General features: G+C 40.2%; 1 protein-coding gene across 5 annotated transcripts; it reads left to right on the top strand.

Moving 5' to 3' along the window:
* LOC127941986 (CXXC-type zinc finger protein 5) lies at positions 1-26078 on the top strand. 5 transcript variants are annotated; one of them, XM_052537490.1, is made up of 4 exons: positions 46-146; positions 259-328; positions 9213-10238; positions 24717-26078. In XM_052537490.1, exons 3-4 carry the CDS (start codon positions 9435-9437, stop codon positions 24759-24761), a joined length of 849 nt encoding a protein of 282 aa, XP_052393450.1. In that variant the 5' UTR covers positions 46-146; positions 259-328; positions 9213-9434; the 3' UTR covers positions 24762-26078. The 5 variants fall into 5 exon arrangements, with proteins under 5 accessions (XP_052393453.1, XP_052393450.1, XP_052393452.1 ...); XM_052537492.1 differs by having other exon boundaries at positions 259-332; XM_052537494.1 differs by having other exon boundaries at positions 61-146; positions 24720-26078.
* The last annotated feature ends 461 nt before the right edge of the window (positions 26079-26539 follow it).

Raw genomic sequence — 26539 nt, 5'->3', positions numbered from 1 at the left:
TCCGTCTCATGACGCCGAAAGTCCAGTTCGGTTTTTACGTGAAGCTCCAAAAATCTATGAAATGTGTTTGCATGTTCTTCTGGATGTAGAGGTGGGATTGCGAGAATCGAAAGGTTGGTGAGCCCACACGCTCAGCTTCCCAGAAAGTACGTTTAGCAATAATTCACTATTCTCTTCCTCACGCGCTCGGCACGGTCGAAGCCTACATGATTTCTGGAAGTGGAGAATAAGCTTTTTCTCTCTTCTTTTTGCCATCAGTCTCCACGACAGGCTTGGAGAAGGGGCGCTCGGACAGTGGAAGCCCTCCCCTCTGCTCGGATCTGCCTTGGTAGGTGCGAATAAAAAAGGGGCCAGTGTTTGCAAATATGCAGATACATCGAAAGGGGGGGGAATCGTACTTTGTTGAAGTCTGCTCAAAGTTGGGATGTCATCTTCCTTACGATCTTGTTGGCTGGGAAAACGGGAGAATGATTGTGCCGTACATTGGCAGTCGTGCTGCTGCAGACCGTACACTGGCACCGCAGAGACCCAGGTTTCAGATAACTGAGTCTAGACAAAAGGTATTTTTGTGCTGCTTTAATGTCAAATTAAATGAAGATTCGACAAATATTCTTAGCGACTGGACAATATGGACATGCATTTTTGCTTTATTTGTCTTATTGAAACACGATTAGCCTACGCTTCCCAGGAAGTAATATTGCATTGTTTCTTTAGAATGCACATTTAATCAAATGACAGAATATACTAATTCTTATCTTATTCAAAAGCTATGATGGGATGTACAAACTTAACACTCTCTTGAATAATTAGCTCGTAAAATTATGATGCCGATGACGTTTATGATAGTTGCTCCAGCATGTAACGACAGGTGGTATTGTAGCTGATGATGCGTTATGTTATAGACGCGGAACTTTTGGTCTGCCAGCAGTAGCACACCTGTGTGTTACTAAAACGCGCTGCTCGTTAATATAATGACATATATGCATATTTTTTTTGACTGTGTTTCAAATCCGCTGTTTAGTCGCTCATGATTTATGGTGATTTGTTGAACTCATCGCGCAGGGATTATGCTCAAATGTGCGCTTCATTGTTCCGCCGAGAGGATATTATCTGGCTGATGTCGCCGCCGGAGAGCGCGCGGGGATTTACTGCTGCAGTCCGCGGCCGACAGCGCGCGGCGCTCATGCACGCACTGTTTGTGTGATTGCCAGTCATTAACTTTCGCTATTACGCAAAGAGTTGGAGAAGTTTTCAAGCGCATTTAACTTTGAGCTATGCAAATGCTCAGGGCGCCGCTTGGCAAAGTCCACATCTGGCGGAGCGAGCTTTGAAAACATGAATTATTGTCAGCGTCCTCAGGGTCTCGTGAGCAAGTGTGTTCGTGTGTAGTGCTTGCGTGTGAGAGCATGCATGCGTGAGTATGTGTGTGCGTGTCTGTGAAGCGGTGTGAGGAAATAAGACAGCGGCAGGGGGAGATAGATAGGTGTGTGCGTGTCTCATTACCTGAATTACACGATATCTGCCCGCGTGACGTTGCGAAGAAACCTCACAGTGATTTGTTTCTGCTTTTTCTTCAGCTCTTCAATGGCAATGTTTTTTATCCATTACTTTAAATGGTTCTTGGACATTTTACAAATATTAGAAGTTTAGTGTTCTTGATTGACAAACTATAAAACGATTTATTTTTTAATAAATTGATAAATTAAAAATATAAACACAATATTGGCTATTTTATGCTTATATTACGCTATAGGCTTACAGTAACACGCACGCGCTCGCACACACACACACACACACACACACACACACAAACACACATGTTGGTATTTTTGGTTTACAGGATGGTTTTTGTTCTGTACAAACTGTATAACTGTATTACTATCGCCCTACACCAACCCTACATCTATACCTACCCCTGACAGGAAACCTATATATATATGTTTTTGAAGATTTTTGAATTACATGGACGCAGGTAGTGTCTTCATAAACCATCTTCATATTGTAATACCTGTGTCCTGTCATTATAAAAATGTGTGTACTCATAAACCACCCAAACCAATGCACACACACGGACACACACGGACACACACACACATACAGACACAAAGATACATACATAGATAGGTCAATAGACAGACAGACAGATAGACAGATAGATAGATAGATAGATAGATGCTCATTTTTACAAAATAAACTGCATTAGTGAAAATATTCCATCTCTTAGTTTTTCATTTCTCTCTGGGATGAGAGAAACCAGGCAATCCCGAAAAGAGAGAAAACATGTAGGTCCGTTAAATAAATAAAAAATACATACACACATAAACTCCACACTGAAACTGTTAATAATGTATTAATTATTATAAATTAATTGTTATACAAATTAGAAATACTTGTTATAAATGATATACACAAATACACACAGACACATGTAAAAATGGAAAACCCTCTGAACAGTAAATATAAATAACTAATAATGATGATTCTAAGCTTTATTATATTTTAAATAATTAAATAACGTCTTGCTGACAAATGCAAATTGGTAAAACTTAGTTGTTTGAAAGATTGTGGCAAAGAGGGTTAAAGATTTAAAATGTATTTAAAAGTCCTACTTAGTGTTTTGGGTCTGCACTGATCCTTAAATGGAGTCTTTAACTGTCATCTAATGAGTTTTGTTCTAAATATGACAAGACTGACAGAACTTATATACAGACTATACACTGACATTCTTGACATTTTTCTGTAAAAATAATGGTAAAAATGTATGATAGTCAATGCACATTCTAATGAAAGAAAATAATGCTGTATTAAACTTTTATATTTTGTAAACGCACACATATGTGTGTGTGTGTGTGTATGTATGTGTGTGGATGTGCGTGTACAAAATATAAAAGTTTATATATATATATATATATATATATATATATATATATATATATATATATAAAATATTATATTACTGATACTTTCAAAAGTTAAGTCTTGTTCACTGCAGAATTATCTGTTGTAGAGTTGTTATTCAAAAGGGGGAGGACCAATTAGTCGCGTGTTTGTCTCTAGGGAGTAGACTTAAGCTGCCTTTGCTTCACATGACATTACCATTAGAGCCCTTGCAAAACTAAATATGCATAAAATAATACATTTTGTCAGTTAACATGAATGTTTAAATAGTCTACTGTGGAGACATACTGAATGTGTCTTCCGGTTAATCAGCCGAGATATCATTTTCATAACTTGTTCAGCCAACATAAAACAAAGTAACATGAGTGTAAATACTCATTGTAACTGTCATATATGAACAATAATTGTTGAATACAGCAGATGGGAATTAGAGGAGAAACTATGCCTGTAATTTAAAGATTTTAAGGATTTACAGGAAGCAAAGTTTAATATTTCCAAAACCATCCTCTCAAACTGCTGTTTGGGTATAATTAGCCATTACTGGACTTCTTTCCTTTTAATGTAGCGATATCAGTCATAAAACTCTCCAGAAACATCTTTATGGAGCTATTATCTTCTGCTTTAGTACATTAATGATTCTGCTGAATATGTGTGTGGCGGCTATCATAGCCACACTACTTTTATCTTTTTTTTTTTTGACACCCTGGGTATTGCAGTTATCCGATTAATAAATGCTGACCAAATGAATATGATCAGGTTTGACACTTCTCAGACAGATTTTGCTTTTGGCATCTTAAGATTTTAGACATATTTATTTATCTATTATTAGTGTCCTTGACTGCAAAGACTGTGAGAGAGGAAAAGAGGAAGCCCAAAGTTGTTACTCCATGCCATCGTGTCAGTGTTGTGTGACAGATTGGTTCAGATTGATCAGAACATTAACACAGCTTCAGTCAGTCAAACGTTAAAAGTACAAGCTCTGAAAGCATTCGCATCTGCAAGAAATTGATCAAATCCTTTACACATATTATATGTTTAGGAGCCCAATAACAACCCATATAAATGTATACGTGAAATAGACGTCTCTGTCACATAATGTTTCCAAAAGTAGGCTCTTTTAGCACTTAGCTAGTTGCTGGTTTCACACGACACAACCAGACTGTTTGACTAGCATCAATGCTAGCAGCCGTCATTATAGCAGAACAAAAACAACGACGTCTGTTTCTCTCAACTTGTTGCCTGTTGTCTCTCAAATGTGTTGCCTTTTCCTGTTCAGCTGTAAGTTTTTTGCCCTCTCAACCTCTATTTGAAAACGAATTCACTCTTGTCAGTCCGAGGTCATTGCTTATTCCATTTGATCAAAGAATAATATCCTCAAAAGCTAATATCTTACATTTGTGACACATTGGACTTGAAGCGAAATAAGATAGTTTTTGTAACCTAATGACAACTTTAGGAAAGAGGTTTTTATATTCCATCCTCACTCTTAATGGGTTCATTTCTGTTTTTAGATCATATGAGGTTGCCGTTTGCCATTGCAGTACAGCCCCGCTCTGTTTTTTGTCACCCCTAACCAGTCAAACATTATTGATTATGAAGAGTAAAGAGGCTCGCTAACACACTAGACAGCTGAATTGATCAAACTGATGTATTTTGGCAATCTCTGACACCAATTTATTGTATTACGTTCACTTTAAGGATGGATCAAAAGAGGGTTTCATATATATCTGAATTTCGTGTGAAGCGACTGACACACGCAAGCAATGAATGATTAATCAGCTGAACTGATCCTGACCATATGACTGATGAGATCAGGATGACTTCGTCTGTGAATGATGCTCTTGCTTAAGACAGTTTGTTCTCAGTCTGATTGTTCTTTCAGTTGCTTTATTTATTGACTCATCTGACTTCATGCCTTTTTCTGTAATATTTCGGAGCTTTGACAGTCCACGTTAGCTATAAATGGGTCATTATGTTTCCTCTACTGAGCTGCTGATTACATGGTTAAGGGTCTGATTACACAAGCTCTATTTAAATGAATACAAAGCATTACAATCATTCATAACCATGCTTTCGGATGGGCCTAGGTTAATTGCCTTGGGGTCTAGCTTGCCATCTTTACAGCTGGGAGTGAGGCATTGTGCTGCTGTAAAGGAGAGAATGCAGTGTGTGGCCTGAGGTGAGGAATACATCTCTCGCATTAAATGTTTTCAACCCTCGGCTGAACCTGAACTTCATGACATCTGCGTCAGCTGTTTGTGTACCCTGAGTCATTTAACTTGTGTGTTAAGTCATTTTTTAACATGGAAGTCGAACCCTAAGAAAAGCACAAATATTTGCATGACTTCATCAACCACATACAAACTCATCCCAACCAATATTCACAATAGTAGTCAATCAATATGGGTTTTTCAAAAACAATTCAGTGCATCTTAAATGACGCAATGCGATAAAGGGACAGACAATAAAAGTTATCTCTTGCTTTATTGTTCTTACCAGAGAAGCTTGACAGGGCATTTTGTTGATCACTTCTAATTAGGAATGAATGCACAATATGTCCATGGTCAGACTGTTTTACCATTTTATGTGAATGGTAAAAAGCTGATCATCGGTAGCCAAGTGGTCATGGGTTTATTTCTAGTTCTAGTTTGCTTTCAAAAATATAAATAAGTATCACCATCATATCAGTATCACCTAAAATTTCCATTTTGTGCATCCCTATTGCATCCCTGGTGACAAAAGATGTTTTTGAAAGAACATCATATGCTCGCCCAAATTTCGGTGACAATTTAAAATGTATACAAAATGTATATAAAAAAATATACTGTCAAAGAGGAATGAAAGAAATGACAGTGTTGCAATAACAATAATTTGACTAAATTAGAAAAATCTGTGACTTAATTAGACAGAAATATTGTAGGAGCGTGTTGACAAGTGTGCAGGGTTGACAGAATGTGGGAGTCACACATTTGTAGATGGATTGATTAAATTAAATGACCAGAGGATACATCATTTGATGTAAGTCCTCAGGTGCAGAGAAACTGGAAGATGGTTTAACTTTGAGGTGGACCTGGTGTTGAAGAGGTTACAGTGATTGACAGCAGCCAATGTGGAGTCAGTGGCAGACAAATTCACTTATTTCAGCCTTTACGAGACCTCTGCAAACACAGGTCATATATTACAGGAACAGATGGAGACAACAAAGAACTGACAATGCTTAGTAACCATCACACACTGTGTTTGCATTTTATTTGCTTTGAGATCAATGGTAGAGTATTACCGCAGATAGCATCTAGTTCACTGGGAAGCTGTGTGACTGAATTTACTCCTAATGGGGAAAAAAAAAAAACAGGAGGAAGCAAATCTATTTATTTATGTCCAGTGGGCTTATTTGCTAAGTCATTTTGTGGGTCCATTTCCATCACCCTAATGGTTACTTTGGGAACAGTAATTAAGCAAGTAGGGCTAACATTGAGGCACCTGTCCCTTGCCTTTTTTCTCACCCCATCTGACTGGTCACTCTTCCTCTTTCTTACACGTATTGTTTTTTGACTTTATCTGAACGTTACACAGAAGTTTTGGGTTGGATAGTTTTTTTTTTTTTGAAAGAATATCATATGCTCACCAAGGCTGCATATATTTGATGAATACAGTTTCTTTTTTTAGCTATATTTACAATTTTAAATACCTGTTTAATATATTTCAAATTGTAATTTATTTCTGTGATGCCAAAGCTGAATTTTCAGCAGTCATCACTATAGTCTATAGTGTCCTTCAGAAGTCATTCTAACATGCCGATTTGGTGCTCAAGAAACATTTCTTGTTATTGTAAATTTTGAAAAAAACTGTGTAGCTTAATACTTTTGTAAAAAGGAAAACTTTTTTTTTTCCAGGAATGTTTGAATGTTTGAACAGAAAGATGAAAAGAGCCGCATTTGTATGAAACAGAAATATTTGGTGACATTATAAATGTCACTTTTAAACAATTGAATGCACCCTTGCAGTATTAACCTGTTTTCTGAATGGCAGTGTACACTGGTCTTGGATTACAGCATATCATAAACTGAATTTTATAAACAAAACAATAACACAGATAAGAGTGTATATCCCGTGGATGGACTACGATCCGCTGCTAGGATAACGTGTGGTGTGTGGCCAACTGTTGGCTTGGTGCAGCAACCATAAGAGTGGAACGGATTTGAGATGTGCCATATTGCCATTCCAAGCCAGGATAAAAGAGAAACCATGGGCTGTCCATGGAAAGCTAGCATGGTCCGTTAGAGACATGTTTTTCTCCTTAGGTTTGGATAGGAAGTGAGTCATTGCTGCTAATACTGAATCAAATGCTGCTATGTAATTTCAGCACTTTTGGGACATGAAGGTCGGGTGCTTCTATAGTCCCAGCAAGAGATGTGCGCGGCAGGGAAGGTTTGGCAGGCGTGAGGTAAGGCAGCCTGGTGCAGTGTGGCCCTTGGTTTGGGAAGGAGAAGATAGAGCGAGTGAGCAAGCGAAAGAGAGAAAGAGGCTGGCTGTGGTCCGCTGGCGCCACAGACCCCTGAGCTGGGGAGAATGCGGGGGCTGCGCTCCTGCCTTTGAAGCTTTACCTCCCACTAATTCTGGCCTTCCAATTTCCACACACTGCGTAGATCCCCTCCACCACCCCCTATCCTCTCCTCTCTCCCTCCCTGTCCCTTTGTTTCCCTTATAAGGACTGGCCCGGCCATTTCCTCAGCTTTTCTCAGTGGGGTTGTGTGTGTGGGTGTTTGTGGATGTCTCTGTTGTGGACGGGGGCAGCCAATAAAAAAAGAGGGTTGAGTTTTTGGCGTTTGGATTCTGTCATGAGGTAAAATTCTGTGTCCAGTCATTCAGCGGCATTCTGTCATGTGTCATATTTCAATGCGTGATTGACAATGGGTCTCTATGGATTATTTTACGAAACAGGCGCCTTTTCAAGTTTGCAAATGTAATTTTTTAAGTACTTTTCTGTAACATTATAAACATTCTAACAGACAAAGTGTTATTAAAATACACCACGCCATCTTAAACTCCCGTTACTACATTTGTGTAATAAAAACACTAGGATATAATCAGGCTCTATTGGAGGTAACAGGGTTGACAGGTTTACAGTTTTTTTTCTTTGACATTACAAGCCTTGCAATCAAGGTCATGAAATTACTTATGTGCAACTTAATTTTGAGAATTCTACAGATCATCTAGCATTCATCAGCAGAAAATTCTGGTTGACATTTTAAGATTGGTGTTCATTCTCAAAAGTATAATGATAAAACAGAGGAGACATTAACTGTCCTCGCAAAGTTCACTTTTTAAAAATATGAGTTCATTAATAAAGGTTTTTAGATTTACAAATCATTATTTTAGGCACAAAAAAATGATGATAACAGGGTGGACATATAATTTTGGTGCTAAAACGAAAATCTAAATACTGTTGTTTACAGAGAGTAAATTAAAACAAAATAGTTTTCATTTCCATATATTGTTTTATCAAAATGTGGATACTTGCTAATACAGTAAGAAGTGTTGGCATAAAAAAGAAATAAAAAAACACAAAAAATGGTCTTTTAAGCACATAGTAAAAGATGGCATCAGTTGTTTATCACTGTTGAAGTAATTTAACTATAGATAGCTGATCCCATCATTGAGGGACACAAATAGCACCTGTTCTGTATATGACCTCTTTATAACAAACACAGCAGCTATATGTGATTATAGATCATCAAGGGTATCAAGGTAACAAGTACATTCAAAATAAAGTGCCAGGGAATTATGTAACAAATGTGGGACAGTAATTTAACTGAAGTTTGACTTGCACTTGCCTGAGACATTTTGATTTATTCACACTAAAACTGATGTAATAATTTTTTACTTTTTTACTTTTTAATTTTTAACTGATTAATAACTGATACACATGCTATCTTGATAAAGAGAAGTTAATGGGTTCCTTCAGTCAAGCATACCAAACAGTGTGTTGTACTGTCTGCTTTACCTTGGGTGAAGGGAATCTCTCTCAACTTTAACTGAAACAGTAAGTTGTGCTTTTCTGAAAAGTAAACCAATTTGCTTTGGATGATTACGATTTGTTAAATGTTTTCTACATGGGGTTTGAAGATAAATGTACATATTGATTTCTCAGGCACAGTTAGGACATTGGTATAGCAAGCAATAAAATGTAGTAGACATGCAAAAGAAAGGCCCAAGTCGCCGCTCACTGCTTTTTTGTTGTCAATGTCTCTTTTAAGCTTCAGAATGCTTTCAACATCTTTCCGTCTCTCTCTCTTTCTTTCTTGGTGTCTTAGTTTACAGGTTGTTGGCGGAAAGATGTGGATGAGGGCTGAAGTGTAGAGCTGAGGGAATCTGGGTCTGCCTGCCACTGGCCGGCCGTTTTGCCTGTTAAGGGGAGGCTCCACCCTCACCTGGGCGCTGAGCGGATTGTGAGCGCTGCCTGGCTCCTCCCTCGCCAGCCCCGCCCCCTCCCCAACCCCGCCCCCCTTCCCACGGTCACACCCCGGGGCTAGACCATGTCTGGCGGACAGCCGGAGGGCAGCCTGACACCCAAGGCCCAGGACACAGACCAGGACCAGGACAAGCACAGTTGCAGGGAGGACAGCCCTGTTATCGAACGCCGCAACCGGAGCGGCATCATCAGTGAGCCCCTTAGCAAGAGCCTAAAGAGGTCTCGCACCCTCTCGCAGTACACCGCTGCATGCCCCCAGACTGCCAACAGACTGAAACACAACGGCCAGGCCAAGAGCCACGTGGCCAAGCCCCAGCCTGCCCAGCAGCAGCCGCAGCAGCCTTCCGCCTCGGCCTTGGTGCCGAGCAAGCTGGACCGAACCCTGGAGCAGGTGTTGGAGGGACAGAACGGCCTGTTGCACTTTGCCCAGGCAGCTGCACTACTTAAGCGGGCGGGCATGGAGCACATGTTGCTGCCAGGGGGAATGGGAGTGGGCGAGGTGGGCACGGTCGACCTGGAAGGAGCATCAGTGGCCGACAGTGTGGGGGGTCTCACTGATTTCCCATACGGTGTGGGTGGCGGCTTCCCCTTTAACCCTGGGTTGTTCATCATGACACCGGCCGGAGTCTTTCTCGCCGACAGTGCGCTGCACATGGCCAGCTTGACGGAGTACCCAGTGCAAAGCGAGCTGGCTTCCGCCATTAACTCCGGGAAGAAGAAAAGGAAACGCTGCGGGATGTGCCCACCTTGCCGGCGCAGGATTAACTGCGAGCAGTGCAGCAGTTGCCGGAATCGCAAGACAGGTCACCAGATCTGCAAGTTCCGCAAGTGCGAGGAGCTCAAGAAGAAACCATCTGCTGCACTAGAGGTAAACAATACTGAGAATCTGTGACCTTTCTTAATTTGTTCAGTTCTATTTGTTTCTTAATGGTAAAGAGGGAATGTTTTGTGTCCAGAAAGCATGGTAACCTTTGTTACTTCTAATTCGGGTGAACTTTGTACATGATGGCGGTGTCTGCTGAGGGTTAGGCTGGGAGATGAGGCTTTGGGGTGACAGGTGGCACTGACAGTAGCAGGGGAGGGAAATATGACCAGACATGCACCATGGGGTTTGTTCTAATCTGCCCCCACTGCGGCATCACGTCACTCTTCCAACATCCTGCCTCCCTGACACTACTAGGACACTCCTCAGAGACATGACGCCCTCCAGAATGGCTGCTTTTATAGGTCCCTGCATTCATTGGTTTGGTTTTACAGAACAATGCGGTTTTAGAGATCCTGTTTTTGTTAAGATCAAGAATCTTACTGAGGTGGTTTCGTCAACCTGGTGGTACTGCATGTTTAAATGATTAGTTCACTTCCAGAATAACAAATTCCTGATAATTTACTCACCCCAAAGTCATACAAGATATTCATGTCTTTCTGTCTTCAGTCACAAAGAAATAAAGTTTTTTTTGAGGAAAAAATTCCATATTTTTCTCTATATAATGGAATTAAATGGTGACCAATGGGTTGAATGCAGCTTTAAAGGGGTCTAAATACCAATGGAAGAATAGGGGTCTTACCTTGCGAAATGATTTGATCTGAATACACATTTATATACTTTTTAACCACAAATTCACATCTTGCACTAGTTCCACGATACACATCTGCAAATTCATGCATTACGTAATCACGTTGGAAAGGTTATGCATGGATAGCTCTTCGTCTGTGTACTCTGGTTTAAAAGGTAGGAAAAAGCAGAAAACTCTATCAAATTTTTTATCTGCAACTTCAAAATAGTCAGACATCTTTGTTTTACCTTTTCCTGTAAAGGGCATTTGACTTTCTTTGCACCTTCACTTTGTAAAAACTGTGTTGGTACTTCCGCCTATGTCATGTGTGACCTTTCCAATCTGACTATGTAATATGTGAGTTTGGGCTGGTGCAAGTCGAGCATTTGTGGTTAAAAATTATATCAAGTTATTTGCAACTGAAGAAAGAAAGACATGAACATCTTGGATGACATGGGGGTGAGTAAATAATAAGGACATTTTTATTCTGGAAGTGAACTAATCCTTTAAAGATGTTGTGGTGGGCATGATGTGGACATATATGTGTATGTGTTTTAAAGTACAACGAAATCCATCTGGCAACAGGGATGTCATCTGGAGCACCAGGTGTCTGTGACGAATGGCCCAACCCTCCTTTCTCTCATCAGTGGGGGCTGATGGTCCTACAGACTTCTTTCTGAGGTCAACCAAGTTATTTGGATTGTACAAAGGCTAAAATTTGAATAATGTAAAAAAAAATAAAAATAACAATTTACAGTAAGGTTCAGTTTTTCAACATTATTTAATGCATTTGGTATTGAACTAATAATGAACAACAATTTTACAGCATTTAATAATCTACTTTAATGTTAATTCATGAATATATTATTGTAAAATTGTATTGTGTATATTAAAAATTCATTAGTATATGTAGAAATTTACATTAACCTAGATTAATAAATTCTGTAGAAGTAGAAAACATATTCAAATAGAAAACAGTTCTTTGAACTGTTTTTATGGCATTTTGATCAAATAAATGCAGTCTTGGTGAGCAGAAGAGAGGAAACATTTGACTGGTAGTGTAATTAATAAAAGATTTCCACAAACGAAACAATTCTGATTTAGATAAACATTCTGTAAGGGTCGTTTACTGTAAATTCTGAAATATTTACCAATTATTTCAATTTAATTGGTAGAGTTTAACATTAATTCATCTGTGGTGACTTGCTTGTCTAAAAAAACTTAGCTTGTACTGTCTGGTTGGAAGAAAATAATACATTTGCAATCTGTTAATCTGTCATATTTTTATTCCTCATGTTAGATTTTTCTGTGCTTAATATGCATTAGGCTCTTTTTAGTTAAAAAAGTGACAACTTATTAAATTAGTTTGAAGGTACGTATGCTTCCTTTTAATTTGACATCTACTATATACACAGGGATTTTAGATTTGTCCATTTGATGTCTCCCACACAAATAAAACCTTTAAATCAATAGTTTTTTTGTTGTTTTGTTTGCTGATTACAGACTCATTGAAACACAATCCGTAAGAATGATAATGGCAGGGTGATGCTGTGTCACTAACGTTTCAGTCATTAAAAATGGTCGGATAATTCCAAGCCACGTCTGCTCCCCCAGCTGTCCAGTCAGTGTGGAGTCAAACAAGGTCACGTCTGATGGCGTCTCAGGGAGCCCCTGTGATTAAAATGTGTCTAAAACATAAAGTGCTGCTGGTTTATGGTTTCTTAACTAGATGTTAATTTGAGTGCCTATCACGATAGGAATAGTTTTGCACTAAGCCTCTGAGATGTGCTGCACCTGCTGCTTTATTGCTACAAGACAGAGTTGAAACAGTGCTGTGGAAACCAAAGAGAGCACAACATATCTGTCATGATCCTGCCCTTGTGTCCTTGATTTTTCCTAGTCTTGAGGCAGGATCATGACAGACCCTTGTTTTGTGTACAAGCGCATGGCCTTGTCTTTGGGCCATGTGCTTGTGTTGTCTCGTTCCCTTGCCCCGCCCCCCTTGTTATCCTAGTCGTGTCGTGATTGCCCTATCTGTGTCACCTGTCGTGTCTTAATTGTTCCCCCTATTTAGATCTCCTAGTGTGCTCTGTCTTGCGTCGGTTCATTGTGTTACTTATGTGCTTCTCAGATGTGTTCCACACTGGTGACTGTGATTGTATCCTGTATACCGTGAGTGTTTGTTTGTTTATAGTTAGTGTTTAGTGTCTTTATCTGGTCAGCCCTGTCTTGTTTGGTTATTTAGTCCTTACCCTAGCCCTTGTTTTCCCCCTCGTGGGTTTTTGTTTTCCCTTTTTGTATTTAATAAACCCTTTGTTTGAGAATCCCTGTCTGCACCTGAGTTCCTCCCTTACCAATACCTGACAGAATGAACCGACCACCAAGGAACTCAGCAGACAGGAGGCAATGCTGGATGGCATCAGCCAGCCAGCGAGATTGTTTTGAGGGCTCTCGCCTTGTGGTGTTCCGGGGGACCAGGGGAGGTCGTTCCGGAGTGAGCGGGCGAGAGGAGGAGCCCCAGAGGTCCCCACCTACCCAGCTGCCGGCGATCCCGGAGGGTCGTGTCCTGGCCGTGGCAACCCTGGGGGGTCAGGCAAGCCCCTCCCAGAGTCCTGAGGTGCCTCCCACACCCGTCGGTCTCCCCGGGAAGCGAGGGAGACGGTTATCGTGGGAGTCTGCCTCGGAATCGTCGGAGTCAGCCCTGCCAGAGACCGAACTCCCCCAACCCGCCTCTGACCCAGCTGTGGTCTCTGCACCGCGCCCAAGGAGGAAGAGGAGGAAGAGGGGGCCTGCCGGTCCTGTGACCCCGTTTCCTCCCGTGCCAGCAGCGGAGAGCGCTGGCGTGCCCGTGCCAGCAGCGGAGAGCGCTGGCGTGCCCGTACCAGCAGCGGTGGGCGTGCCCGTACCAGCAGCGGTGGGCGTGCCCGTGCCAGCAGCGGAGAGCGCTGGCGTGCCCGTGCCAGCAGCGGTGAGCGCTGGCGTGCCCGACCCAGCAGCGGTGAGCTTGCCCGAGCCAGCAGCGGAGAGCGCTGGCGTGCCCGAGCCAGCAGCAGTGAGCGTGCCCGAGCCAGCAGCAGTGAGCGTGTCCGAGTCAGCAGCGGTGAGCGCTAGCGTGCCCGAGCCGGGAAAGAAAGCTGTATGCAAGTCGGCAGTCGTGAGAGCGGAGGAGAGAGCCGCGGCCGACTCTGCAGCAAAGACTCTTGTACAGTCGGTTTCATCTCATAAGGAGATGCCAATTGTCCTAGCTGCTAAAGCATTTTCTGATTATTTGTCCCGTCTTGTCCAAATTTTAGAAATCCCCGTCAGTCCTGTCTTGTCCCCTGACCCTGTCCCCAGAAGTCCCAAATGTCCAGCCGTTGTCTCCCCGTGTCCTGTTGATGTGGCCCCGTGTCCTGTTGATGTGGCCCCGTGTCCTGTTGATGTGGCCCCGTGTCCTGTTGATGTGGCCCCGTGTCCCGTTGATGTGGCCCCGTGCCCTGTGGTCCCCCCGTGTCCCGTAGATGTTGTCCCCCCGTGTCCAGCCGTTGTCTCCCCGTGTCCAGCCGTGGTCTCCCCGTGTCCTGTTGATGTGGCCCCGTGTCCTGTGGTCCCCCCGTGTCCAGTAGATGTCGTCTCCCCGCGTCCCGTAAGTGTTGTCCCGCGTCCCTTGTCTGGTCCTGTCATGTCCCCTGTCAGTTGTCCCGAGACCCCTCCCCGTCCCTCACCACCCAGACCTGCCCGTACCCCCCGTCGTCAGCCTTCGTCCTGTCCTCCTAGGATTCCTACCCCTCCCACCCGCCCTGGTCTGTCCCCCATGAACTTTGTGGTCCCGCCCCCTCCCCTTCCCTGTTTGTTTTTTTTGATTTGTCACCCCAACCCTGCCGTTGTGTACTCATGTTTGCCTTTGTTGTTATTTGTCATGTCCTGTTGGTTTGTGTCTGTGTCCCAGTCTGTCATGTCAGTCATGTCCCGTGTTTGATGTTCCCTTGAGGAGCGTCTGGAAGCCGCTCCTTAAGGGAGGGGTTCTGTCATGATCCTGCCCTCGTGTCCTTGATTTTTCCTAGTCTTGAGGCAGGATCATGGCAGACCCATGTTTTGTGTACAAGCGCATGGCCTTGTCTTTGGGCCATGTGCTTGTGTTGTCTCGTTCCCTTGCCCCGCCCCCCTTGTTATCCTAGTCGTGTCGTGATTGTCCTATCTGTAACACCTGTCGTGTCTTAATTGTTCCCCCTATTTAGATCTCCTAGTGTGCTCTGTCCTGCGTCGGTTCATTGTGTTTCTCAGATGTGTTCTACTTATGTGATCGTGTGTGAGATTGTGCTGTACCCTCTGAAGTCCTTGTATTACCGTGAGTGTTTGTAGTTAGTGTCAAGAGTTTGTTTGTCTTATCAATCCTGCCCTGTTAAGTTGTTTAGTTCCTGCCCTAGCTGTTGTTTTCCCCCTCGTGGGTTTTGTTTTCCCCTTTTTGTATTTAATAAACCCTTTGTGTTGAGAATCCCTGTCTGCACCTGAGTTCCTCCCTTACCGAGATCCTGACAATATCAATTTATAATTCTGGTTCTGGTCTGGTTCTTGGCCTGCATGAAGCTACAGTGGGGGAAATATTTATTTGATCCCCCAATATTTGATTGAATTAGTTTGCCCACTTACAAAGAAATTAAGGGTCTGTACTTTTTATGGTAGGTTTCTTTTAACGTATAGAGACAGAATGGCAACCAAAAAAATCCAGAAAAAAAAATAAAGGTTTGAAATTGACTTGCATTTCAGTGAGTGAAATAAGTATTTGATCCCCAATCAAAACATGACTTAGTAATTGGTGCAGAAACCCTTGTTGGCAAGCACAGAGGTAAGACGTTTTTGTAGTTGGTCACCAGGTTTGCACACTAGTGATGCGAACCCCGCAGGTAACTCATGAGTCGGGTTGGGCCGGGTAAAGAAATTGTCACTTTATCTGTGGGGCGGGTTGGGGCAGGTCATTAAAAACTAAATAAAATAATCCATGTTGCGTACAATTCCCTGTACATTCAATATTTGGAATATCTATTTTCATATTGTATTAGGTTCTTTGATAAGGTTACAATATGAAGGCTTACGTAGCAACCTATCTTGCATGATGTCCCTGATGAGCAGGTCATTTCATAACCCGCAGACCCCTGCAGGTCGGGTTGGGGCAGATTAAAGAAATGTTACTTTATTTACAGGGTGGGCTGGGGTGGGCCAAATAATTTCATAAAAGCGGGACTTGCGGGTTGGAAAACAACCTGAAACGTGCTTCACTATTGCACACATCTCTGGAGGGATTTTGATCCACTACTATTTACAGATCCTCTCTAAATCCTTAAGGTTTCTTGGGCTCCAAGCTTCAGCTCCCCCCACAGATTTTCTATAGGATTGAGGTCTGGAGACTGGCTAGGCCACTCCATGACCTTAATATGCTTCTTCTTGAGCCACTTCTTTGTTACCTTGGCGGTGTGTTTTGGGTCATTGTCCGATCCCTGACCCATCTTCAGTGTTCTGGCTGAGAGAAGGAGGTTCTCATCCAAGATTTTACAGTATATGGCCCCGTCCATTTGCCCATCAATGCGGTGAACAGTGTTGGGTATAGTTACTTTGGAAAGTAGTTAGTTAGGTTACAACGTTACCATCAATTAAAAGTAATCAGTTATGATACAGCGTTACCTCTTCATAAAAGTAACGCGTTAGAGTACTCATGTGTTACCAAAAATTAAAAGCCGTTTGCAGTGGCTCACACACGACAGACACAGCCCCCGGCCCCTTTAAATGCACCTAGAAGTCGTGACTCCCGACAATGAATAACGTCAGTCATCCGACTAAATTAACACTGCAGGATAACAATAACAGGAAAGACAGTCAGCAATAGGCTATTCCACATGGCGTTTTATTTATTATCACAGAACATATTATTAATCAAAATTCGCACCTACCCAGCCCGGGTAGCCTAGGCTACTGTATATTATGAGCACCACAAGATAACTCCTGATTTTTCTTTAACTTTAAATAACGCAGTTATCAAAGTACAAGTATGCTTACTTGTAAACACAACCTTAAACAGGCTTGCAGATTTAAATCCATTTAGAAATGATGAACAACCAGCCAGCCAATGATCTAACAGAAATTAACAGCTGCCTGTCAAACAAAAATGATAACAAACCGACCGAATTAAATCCTTCACTGCCACACAGGCAAATGACAAATAGCCGAACTAAATATTATTAAAGTGTCACTCACAGAGTGTGCATTTTACCGTTATGTTCTTTTCTTTTTCGTTGACAAATTGAAAATAATGTGCGTACTTCCATAAACCAAACGCTGTCCTCTCTGCTATCTTGCCGGGAGTTCGACACACACAGGGTCAGGCGCAGGGCACAGACGCATCACAGCCATTGACTTTACGATCACAGAGCTTCGGCTCCACTGATACATCCGCAGGTGGCACAGTAGACCTAGGCCTACTGTCTGACAAAAAGCAGGCTGCAGTCGGGATTTTCCTTTCCTTAAAATAACGGATTACTTTTTTTAAAAAATAACGAAGTTACTGATTACTTCCGCACGAAACTAACGCGTTAAGTTACACATTTCCGGAAAAAAGTAATTAGAGTACTCTAACGCGTTACTTTGTAACGCGTTACCCACAACACTGGCGGTGAAGTCGTCCTGTACCCTTAGCAGAAAAACAGCCCTAAAGCATAATGTTCCCACCTCTGTGCTTGACTGTAGAGATGGTGTTCTTGCAATGGTGTCATAGTCAGCATTCTCTCCCTCCAAACACGAGTCAAGTTAATGCCAAAGAGCTCAATTTTGGACTGATCACTCACCTTTCGCATGATCATCATTACCCATAAGGCAAGATCTTGCACAGAGCTCCCGACCAAGTCCAACTGATGGTTGTTTTGTATTTCTTCCATTTCCGAAATAATCGAACCAACAGTTGTCTCCTTCTCACCAAGCTTCGTGTTGATGGTCTTGTAGCCCATTCCAGCCTTGTTCAGATCATGCAGCCTTGTCTCTGACATCTTTTGGCAGCTCTTTGGTCTTGCCCGTGGTGGTGTGAGAGGTTGGAATGGAAGATACAGATTGTGTGGACGACATTAGGTGTAACTTCAGGTGTAATCAGCAGGGGATCAAATAAATATTTTCCCCACTGTAGTTGGTTACCACCATCTTATTAAATAATTTAATAAACCTGGTGGAGACACCAGTACACCAGCGCTGCTGATCACCAAGTATGTTGTGTTTTGTATGCTGATGAACTGGTGTCCCCACCAGACTTATTACCTAGCATAACCAGCAGATTTACCTGACCAGTCAGTGTCATACGGACCGGCTTTCACGAGTACAGTTTTGCCATTTTAACAGTTTAGAATTTAATGATCATATTCATGTTGATGAAATGGTATCTATAAGCCTGAGGGTCTTAACTAACTTAACCAGCGAGACTAACTTGGAGAGCTGGCTTCATGCAGACTGACCAGTTTGACCAGTAATGTTTTCCTGTTTAGACCTCTTTTATAATCTCATCAACATTAATTACAAAATGGAATCAATCCATTACCATGGGAGTCTTAACTAGCTTAACCAGTAAGACTAACTTGGTCAACCAGCTTCATGCAGACTGACCAGTTTCACCAGTAAAGATTTTTCATTTAGACCACTTAGCATCTCATCATCATTAATATTAGAACATTAAATCATATCCATCATCATGATGGAATTCTTAACCAACATAACCAGCAAGACTAACCTGGTCAACCAGCATCATGTACAGTAGACTGAACAGTTTCATCATTTATTAATGTTTTGCTGTTTATACTGCTTAACATTTTATCAACAGTAAATAGAACATGGAATCCCATTTAGCACAGGATTCTTATAGCTTAACCAACAAGACTCTATCAGCTTGGAATTCTTAACTGACTTAACCAGCAAGACTAAACTGGCCAACCAGCTTCATGAAGGCTGACCAGTTTCACCATTAAAGTTTTTCTGTTTAGACTGCTTATCATCTCATCACATTTAATAAAAACATGGAGTCTTATCTGTCAGCAGCCTTAACTAGCTTAATCAGCAAGACTAACTTGGTCAGCAAGCTCCTAGCAGGCTAGTATCACCAGTAAAGTTTTGTGATTTAGACTGCTTAGTATCTCATCACCATTAACTAGAACATGGAGTCCGATCTATAAGAAAATAAATTTTTAACTAGCTTAACAAGCAAGACTAAGTTGGTCTGCTAGCTTCTTGCAGTCTGACATATGGTGCTCATTTTTGCAGGGTTAAGCAATTGTAGCCTGCACTTGCACTGCACTTATATTCGTGTTTGACAGTTGTATTGTATTGGTGTATATATGGTAAAGTAACAGTGTGTGTGTTTTAAGAGAGAGGGTACAGACAGGGAGTGATCTTGCAGTACAGGGTGTTTTGCAGCTTTAACGGTGCATTGCTGACATCTCAGAGAGAGCCATACAAACAGAGGAGAGAGTGAGAGGCGAGGTAGCGTGCAGACCGTCAAGGCCTTTGCCACCTCATACCTCACTGACTGGAGATGTGGGGAATTATTTTAGGAAGCCTGCGTCTGAATGGATATAAAAGAAGCACAGGAGAATTAGGAGCATGAGGCTCGCCGGACTGACGCACACGTTCATCCCAAGATCTTAGAGCTCTGCTTGCACGTGGCTGCATGACTGCTTGTTCATTTGTTTTAGCTGTCTTTTAATGTGCCTGAATGGCTTTGCTTGTTAGCATTTGTTGGCAAAATTATCTGTGAGGATAGTGTGAAGAATTGATGATTTACATTCCATTTATACATAATATATTTAGTACCTTAAAAATGTATTATATATGTATGCTCTGTCAGTGTGTTTATATATACATTTATATGTAATAATTTTCTTCCTCTTATGAATGTTAGCTTCTAGCACTAATTTTTTTTTTTTCACCTGTGCGTTTGTCATGTAAAAAAAAAAAAATAGCTTAAGCCAGACTAAGCTGGTTTACTGGTCTTATCTGGTTAAGCTGGTGTGTTTTGCTTGATTCAGAAGGGTTTTGTTCATCAGCTGTCGAGGCTGGAAGATCAGCTGACCTACCAGCTAAATCAGCTCACTTCGAGCCAGACCAACTTAAACTAGCAACGACTACTTTATTTTTTTTTTATGAAGAATTGATAGATTGATACATTCATTCATTCATTCTAAAATTACAAAAGGTTTTCATATGTTTAAAAGTGTAACCTAATGTAGTCAAGGTGAGTCAAGCCAAATTGCTTTTTGACTGGAATAAATCATAAAAAAAAAAAAAATTCAGAATTTTTTTTATGTAAATATAGAAATATACATTTTGAGTATGTATCTACTTAACCATGTTTTGTGGACATTTTTATTTTAATTGTTAAAATGCAGACTGCATTCTAATTAGGTTAGGATATGGTATTTATGATGATAGTTATATTTTAAACCAATAGAAATCTATGCAATCTCCCCATTTCAATCGCTAAGTAAACGATGTGTACACAGAGAGAAGATGTCACCCTGCACCTCTACATGACACCCGACAGACACACACACGCACACACACACAAAGCGAAGGCACACATGACCACAGGGCTGCATACAGCACACATATAAAGACATGGAAATCAACAGACAGATTAGCAAGGACACAACCTGAAAAATAAAATAAAAACATTGTACATTACTGGTCAAAAGTTTGGAAGTCTCATGCTTACCACGGCTGCATTTATTTGACCAAAACTACAGTAAAAACTGTAATATTGTTAAGTATTATTATATTTTGAATAACTGTTTCCTATGTTAATATATTATAAATTGTAATTTATTTTTGTGATCGCAAAGCTGCATTTTTAGCATCATTATTCCAGTTTTCAGTGTCACATGATCCTTCAGAAATCATTATAAAATGATTTGGTGCTCAATTATTATAAATTATTATGCTCAGTTATTAATAATGGTTCTTATTATAATCAATCTTAAAATTAGTTTTTGGCTGCTAAATATTTTTGTGGAAACTTTTTTTTTAATAAATATATTATAGGACATTAGAAATGTCTTAATGGTCACTAACAATTTAAAGGGTTAGTTCACTCAAAAATAAACATTTGCTGTATACAGTTGTGCATATTAAATAACCAGTGTCAGTGCTGTTTTTATTTTACATTTAAGTCACTAAACTTAATAAAAAATACTTTGATGCAAAAAAGATGATTTATTTTAACCTTTAATCCACAATTTTTAGCTCAGGCTATCGAACGGAAACAGTCAAACTTTGCTCTCGTCCCCTAGGGTCAGTAATACGGCTCCAGTGTATCACTGACCTGTGGAAACTGAACCCTCAGCAGATTGGAGCGGTAACTTATTCATAGGAAAATCAATAAACACAGATTAAGATGGTGGATCTTTTGGTTGACACCTTGCAGGAATGATGACCTTGGAAACACACACTACCGCTTGTCAGGGTGCAGTGTTTTTACAGATTTAGGGTTAAAGGTCGTGGGTCAGGTGTCACAGTAGTCGCCTGTGGGCTAGGCTTCTGAAAGAGGATTGGGCGTTACGGTCACTTCTAGTGGGTTGTGACAAGCCAAAGGTCACTACCAGTGAATTCCCAGGTGCTCGTGTGCAAGACACACCCACAGTGTTGCATCTGATTTTCACATGCACTCAGCAGTATGCATGTTGCATTGTTTTGAAATTAGTATTTACTTAAATTTTCATTTAAGTCTCTAAATTAGACAAATGCATGAAATGTAACACAAAACAGATTATTAAGCAACAGTAAGGATTTTTGAGCAGTTATCATATTTTTACTTGTTCATTTTAATACCACAGATACTCTATGATGATAAACAGATATTTTAGCAACATATTCACATCAAGAAAAAAAAAAAAGATTATCACAAGTCAAAAGACTACCGTTTAAAAGTGAGGTCAGTATTTATTTATTTTATAAATTAATAATTGTATTCAAATAAATGCCATTCTTTTGAACTTTCTATTCATCAAAGAATCCTAAAAAAAATCAAAATCACATACGTATGCATCTATAATATTTCATACATATTGTTTATCAGCCACAAGAGTTTATTGTATTTACTGTCCTCTGACAAAAAAAATAAAATGCCCTGACAATGTAAATGACAATGAAAATGTTGTTTCCTCCAAGAAATACTTTAAATACTCCTGCAACCTTTATTTACAACACGAGAAGTGCTAAATTAAAGTGTTAAGAGTTAACATATGCCCAGCTGTTGACATGGGATCACTCTAGTTTAGTCCGTTAAGTCTGGCTCATATATTTCTGTGTGTGTTTAAACACGTCCATCTTAGTTTGTTTCGTTCAGGAACGCTTGAATGATATTGAGTGTGAGTGTGTGGGCTGGTGCACGTGTGATCATGTGAGCGGGGATGTGTTTGCGCCCATGGCTTGGGCAAGTGCTGGCAAACGCTTAAGATTCTGTGCCGCAGTAGCATTGCATTGTCGAGGGGAAGGTGTTATGTCTTTCCAGCAATGCCTGAGCTTCAGTCCCCTTCAACCTCAAAGTTGCCTCATAAGGTTTCTTCCTTTTCTCAGCTGGCTTGAACTCAGCGCCCACCTGAGTCCCGCTGCAGACGCCAAACCGACAGATGCGTAACACTGAAAGAATACAGAGAGAGAGAGTTATAAAGAGGTCGTGGCGAGAGCAGTGTGGTGCGCCTTCGACGTGACTGCGTGGTGACTAAATAATGAATGTGGCGTATCGGGTTTCACGTGGAGCCAGGGCCATGGCCCATGGCTAGAGAGGAGGAGGGGGCAGGAAAGACAGAACAGGGAAGGAAATGGGGAGAAGAAGGAATTAGATGAATCACACGGCCGCAGAGGAGAGCGAAAGGATGCAAAACAACCAAAGTCAGTTTCTAAATGGTGTCTGCTTATAGTAGAATGAAATTTAGAATTTAATCAGAAAATGTTGTTCATTTGAAGGTTCATTGATTGTCAAATGCTTGTCTTCGGACCTTTTTTTTTTTAAGCAGGAGATTTCTAAGGCATAATTTCCTTTTTTTAAATTAGCAAGTAAACTTTAGCCACACCACGTCTGTCCCTGCATTCAAATATATGCATACTTCCATACTATATAGTGGGCAAAAAACACTGTCTAAAAATAAGCAGAATGTCGGATTTTTTAATATTAATAAAAACAGTATGCGAAAAGTACTCGATGGCCTACAACTTAAAAAGTGAAAAAAAAGTGATCTTGCATCCATATATGCATTCTTCCATACTATATAGCTGGCCAAAAACAGTATGTGAAATTAGTAGTATGTCGGACAATGTAGTGTAAAAAATAAGTTAGTGAAAAGTACTCATATGAATATACATACTCCTATACTATATAGTTGGTGAAAAACAGTACGTGAAGTTAGTAGTATTTTGGATATTGTAGTATTGACCGAAAACTTGTTTCAGAAGATGCGTTCTTGCATATTATATAGTTGGTGTTAAAATGGACTTAATATTATTAATTTAACGGTAAGCTAAAAATACCCAGTGACCTACAACTTTGCTCCAAATATGCATAATTCCATACTATATAATTGGCAAAAAAAGCTTGTGAAATTAGCAGTATGTTGGACTTCATAGTACTCTTGAAAAAGTAAGTGAAAAGTACTTAAGTGACCTACAAATTGTGAAAAACAGTATGCAAAATTAGTGGTATACCACATTCGTGACCCTGGACCACAAAACCATTCTTAAGTCGCTGGGGTATGTTTTTAGCAAAAGCCATAAAAACAATTATTGAGTTTTCCTTTATGCAAAAAATCATTAGGATATTAAGTAGAGATCATGTTCCATGAAGATATTTTGTAAATTTCCTACCGTAAATAAATCAAAACTTAATTTTTGATTAGTAATATGAATGGCTAGGAATTCATTTGGTCAACTTTAAAGGCGATTTTCTCAGTATTTAGATTTTTTGGATTTTCCTTAGATTCCAGATTTTCACATGACTGTATCTAGCCAAATATTGTCCGATCCTAATAAAACATACAGAAACGGAAAGTTTATTTTGTCAGCTTTCTGATGATGTATAAATCTCAATTTAAAAACAATTGACACTTAAGACTTAAGGTTTTTGTGGTCCAATAGTCATAGAACAGTAAGCGAAAAGTACTTGATGGCCTACAACTTGCATCTGAATATGCATACTTTCTTACAATATAGCATGTGAAATTAGTAGTATGCTGACTTAAATAAAGACAAAAAATACTCAATGACTTATCCCATTAGGCCATGGGAGAAGATTTTTGGAAGGCAGTGAAGCAACAATGATAAAGCCAACATGGCAGATACAGTATGTACAGATTTCAGTCATACTACAGACTTTTGTACAATATTGACACATTTTTTCAATGAGTCCGAAGTTTGTTCCTCATCAGTTGAAACAGCTGTTCAGGTAGTAAGCACATTTAGAAACAACTTGTGAGATGCAATTTGATAAATGCTAGTTGGCTGGAGTTAGTATTAGGAGGCGGGGCATTTTTGTTCTACAGAGCATTTGATTGGACAAAAATCTGTGTAGTGCAGGATGAGTCATCAGTATTTTAGTTATGAAAAAAGTTTGAATGAATGTCAATATTTAGTTGTATACTAGCATGTAATTAGCTTCAAAGAGGACAGACATTACTAAAATCCACAAAATGTTCATTTGGATCTAAAAAAATCTGCATGTGTTTTTCATCCAAACTGCACTCTACTAAATGCACCTCATTTCTGTCCCCTCCCCCCATTTCTCTTTTTCTTTCTCTAAGAAGGTGATGCTGCCGACGGGCGCGGCGTTCCGGTGGTTCCAGTAGGACTGTGACCTCTGACCTCCACCCAAAGCTCTGCCATCAAGTGCAATGCCAACTCTCGCTTGGATCATCTCGGGCACCAACACTGGCTGACAAACACAAACTACGTGAAAAAAAAAAGAAGAGAAACACAAGACAACTATGAAAAAAACAACTTCATCACAAGATACAGAACAATAAAACTACAATACAAAAAGAATCAAACGAGTAATGGATGCACCTACTTATTCCTTGAACCAAAAATTTAACATAAATAAAAATATCTATGGCAACTTTCATTCCCTTTTATATGTTTCCATTTTGGTACCTTTATGTCCCTTTTCCAGCAGAATTTTTTTTTCTGTGGCTTAGACATGGAACTGTTCATTGCCAGACAGAAATGGCGGACTCAGTGTGGACAATCAGCAAAATTTCTGTGTTTGGTGTTAATGTTGTTCACGTGTGGAAAGATACCGTACTTGTGTAGAGAATGTAAATTTTACGGCTATATTTTAAAATTAGTGGCTAATGGCAAGCACTATTGTAATTTAGGACCATTGTTCTTACTTAAAAACTGTATTTTATGATCGTTTCTTTTTTTTTTTAGTTTGATTTAAATTTATAGTTTTATGTTTGTCTTTCAAGGGAAAGTAAATATTCCAAAATCTACAAACCGTTTTCTAAATGAACAAATATGCATCATAAAAAACCCTACTCTGGTGACGACTTAATTGGAAGATAAAATTGTTTTTGTTTCTGTCGGGTTGTTACTACTGGAAGCTCCAAATTTAAGATACAGATTTCAGCTTGCTTTACTGTACTGGCAGCCTTCTATTATGTCAGATTGCATCATATCCCATGACATAATATCACGTCGAATGATGTTCCACATGATGTTGCGTTAAATTACGGCTCGTTACATTATTGTTCTCAGTGTACAGGTCTGAATTTTTACAGAGCACTTGCTCGGCTCTATCGAACGCACTGAAAAAGACTGAACTTTTTTGGTTTGGTTTGGTTTGTTTTCATGACATTGCCGGTAGCTACATCTTTTACACTACAAAAAGCAGCAATGTTTGTATTGAATTAGAACTATGGGCTGGTTTTGTGAATAAAAACAAATGCATGTATTTGTGTCAAAAATTTACAGCTCTGACATCTGTCTATTTGCATGTTTTTTAAGAAACGGCAACAAACGTACAAAAAACAACTACAACAACAACAATATGGAAATGTTCGCAGAATCCTCTTGGTTGTTCCCTTTTCCATTCAAACAGGAAAATAAAAAGCAATGGGACAAAATATGTCATTTTGAGATGCGATAAAGATGTTTTATCTAGAGTCTTGGATTTCTTCGTCTTCTTCTGCTTGATGTCTGACACACTTATAACAAAGACAGTGAAGAACAGTGTGCTGCTGGCTTTGTCTGTGGCCCACTGGTCTTAATATCTTTGCATTCCTGCGTACAGTGCAGTCTGACATTTAAAGGTAAAAAACACAATTAAAAGACAATGAATTATTGATACTCTGCCAACGTCTCTGACCGGGAGTCTGTGAAAGCTGATCAGTGGTAAGGTAAATGGGAAGGTAAGGCCATTCTGGCAGTGCAAACACCATTTTAGTTTTTTTTTTTTTATTGTGTTGTGTGGATTTTGTGGGTATAAACTTTTAAACATGAATACTTGCTACCTACAGAATTACTATCTATGGCCATAGACTTTAATCAGGTTAGACGCCATGTTGACTTTAACGTGGCTATGAGGGACAGACTTGTTGTCGCACTGCAAAAATGTAACATGGAA

This window comes from Carassius gibelio, chromosome A21 (assembly GCF_023724105.1).
Source record: "Carassius gibelio isolate Cgi1373 ecotype wild population from Czech Republic chromosome A21, carGib1.2-hapl.c, whole genome shotgun sequence".
In the NCBI taxonomy this organism is placed as follows: Eukaryota; Metazoa; Chordata; class Actinopteri; order Cypriniformes; family Cyprinidae; genus Carassius; species Carassius gibelio.
This window is presented reverse-complemented; position numbering and strand designations above follow the sequence as displayed.

Excerpts from the sequence above, each read along its gene's own strand:
- LOC127941986 (XM_052537490.1), top strand. The coding sequence starts at position 9,435 with ATGTCTGGCGGACAGCCGGAGGGCAGCCTGACACCCAAGGCCCAGGAC. Across the intron at positions 10,239-24,716 it reads AACCATCTGCTGCACTAGAG|AAGGTGATGCTGCCGACGGG; the intron begins GTAAACAATACT and ends TCTTTCTCTAAG.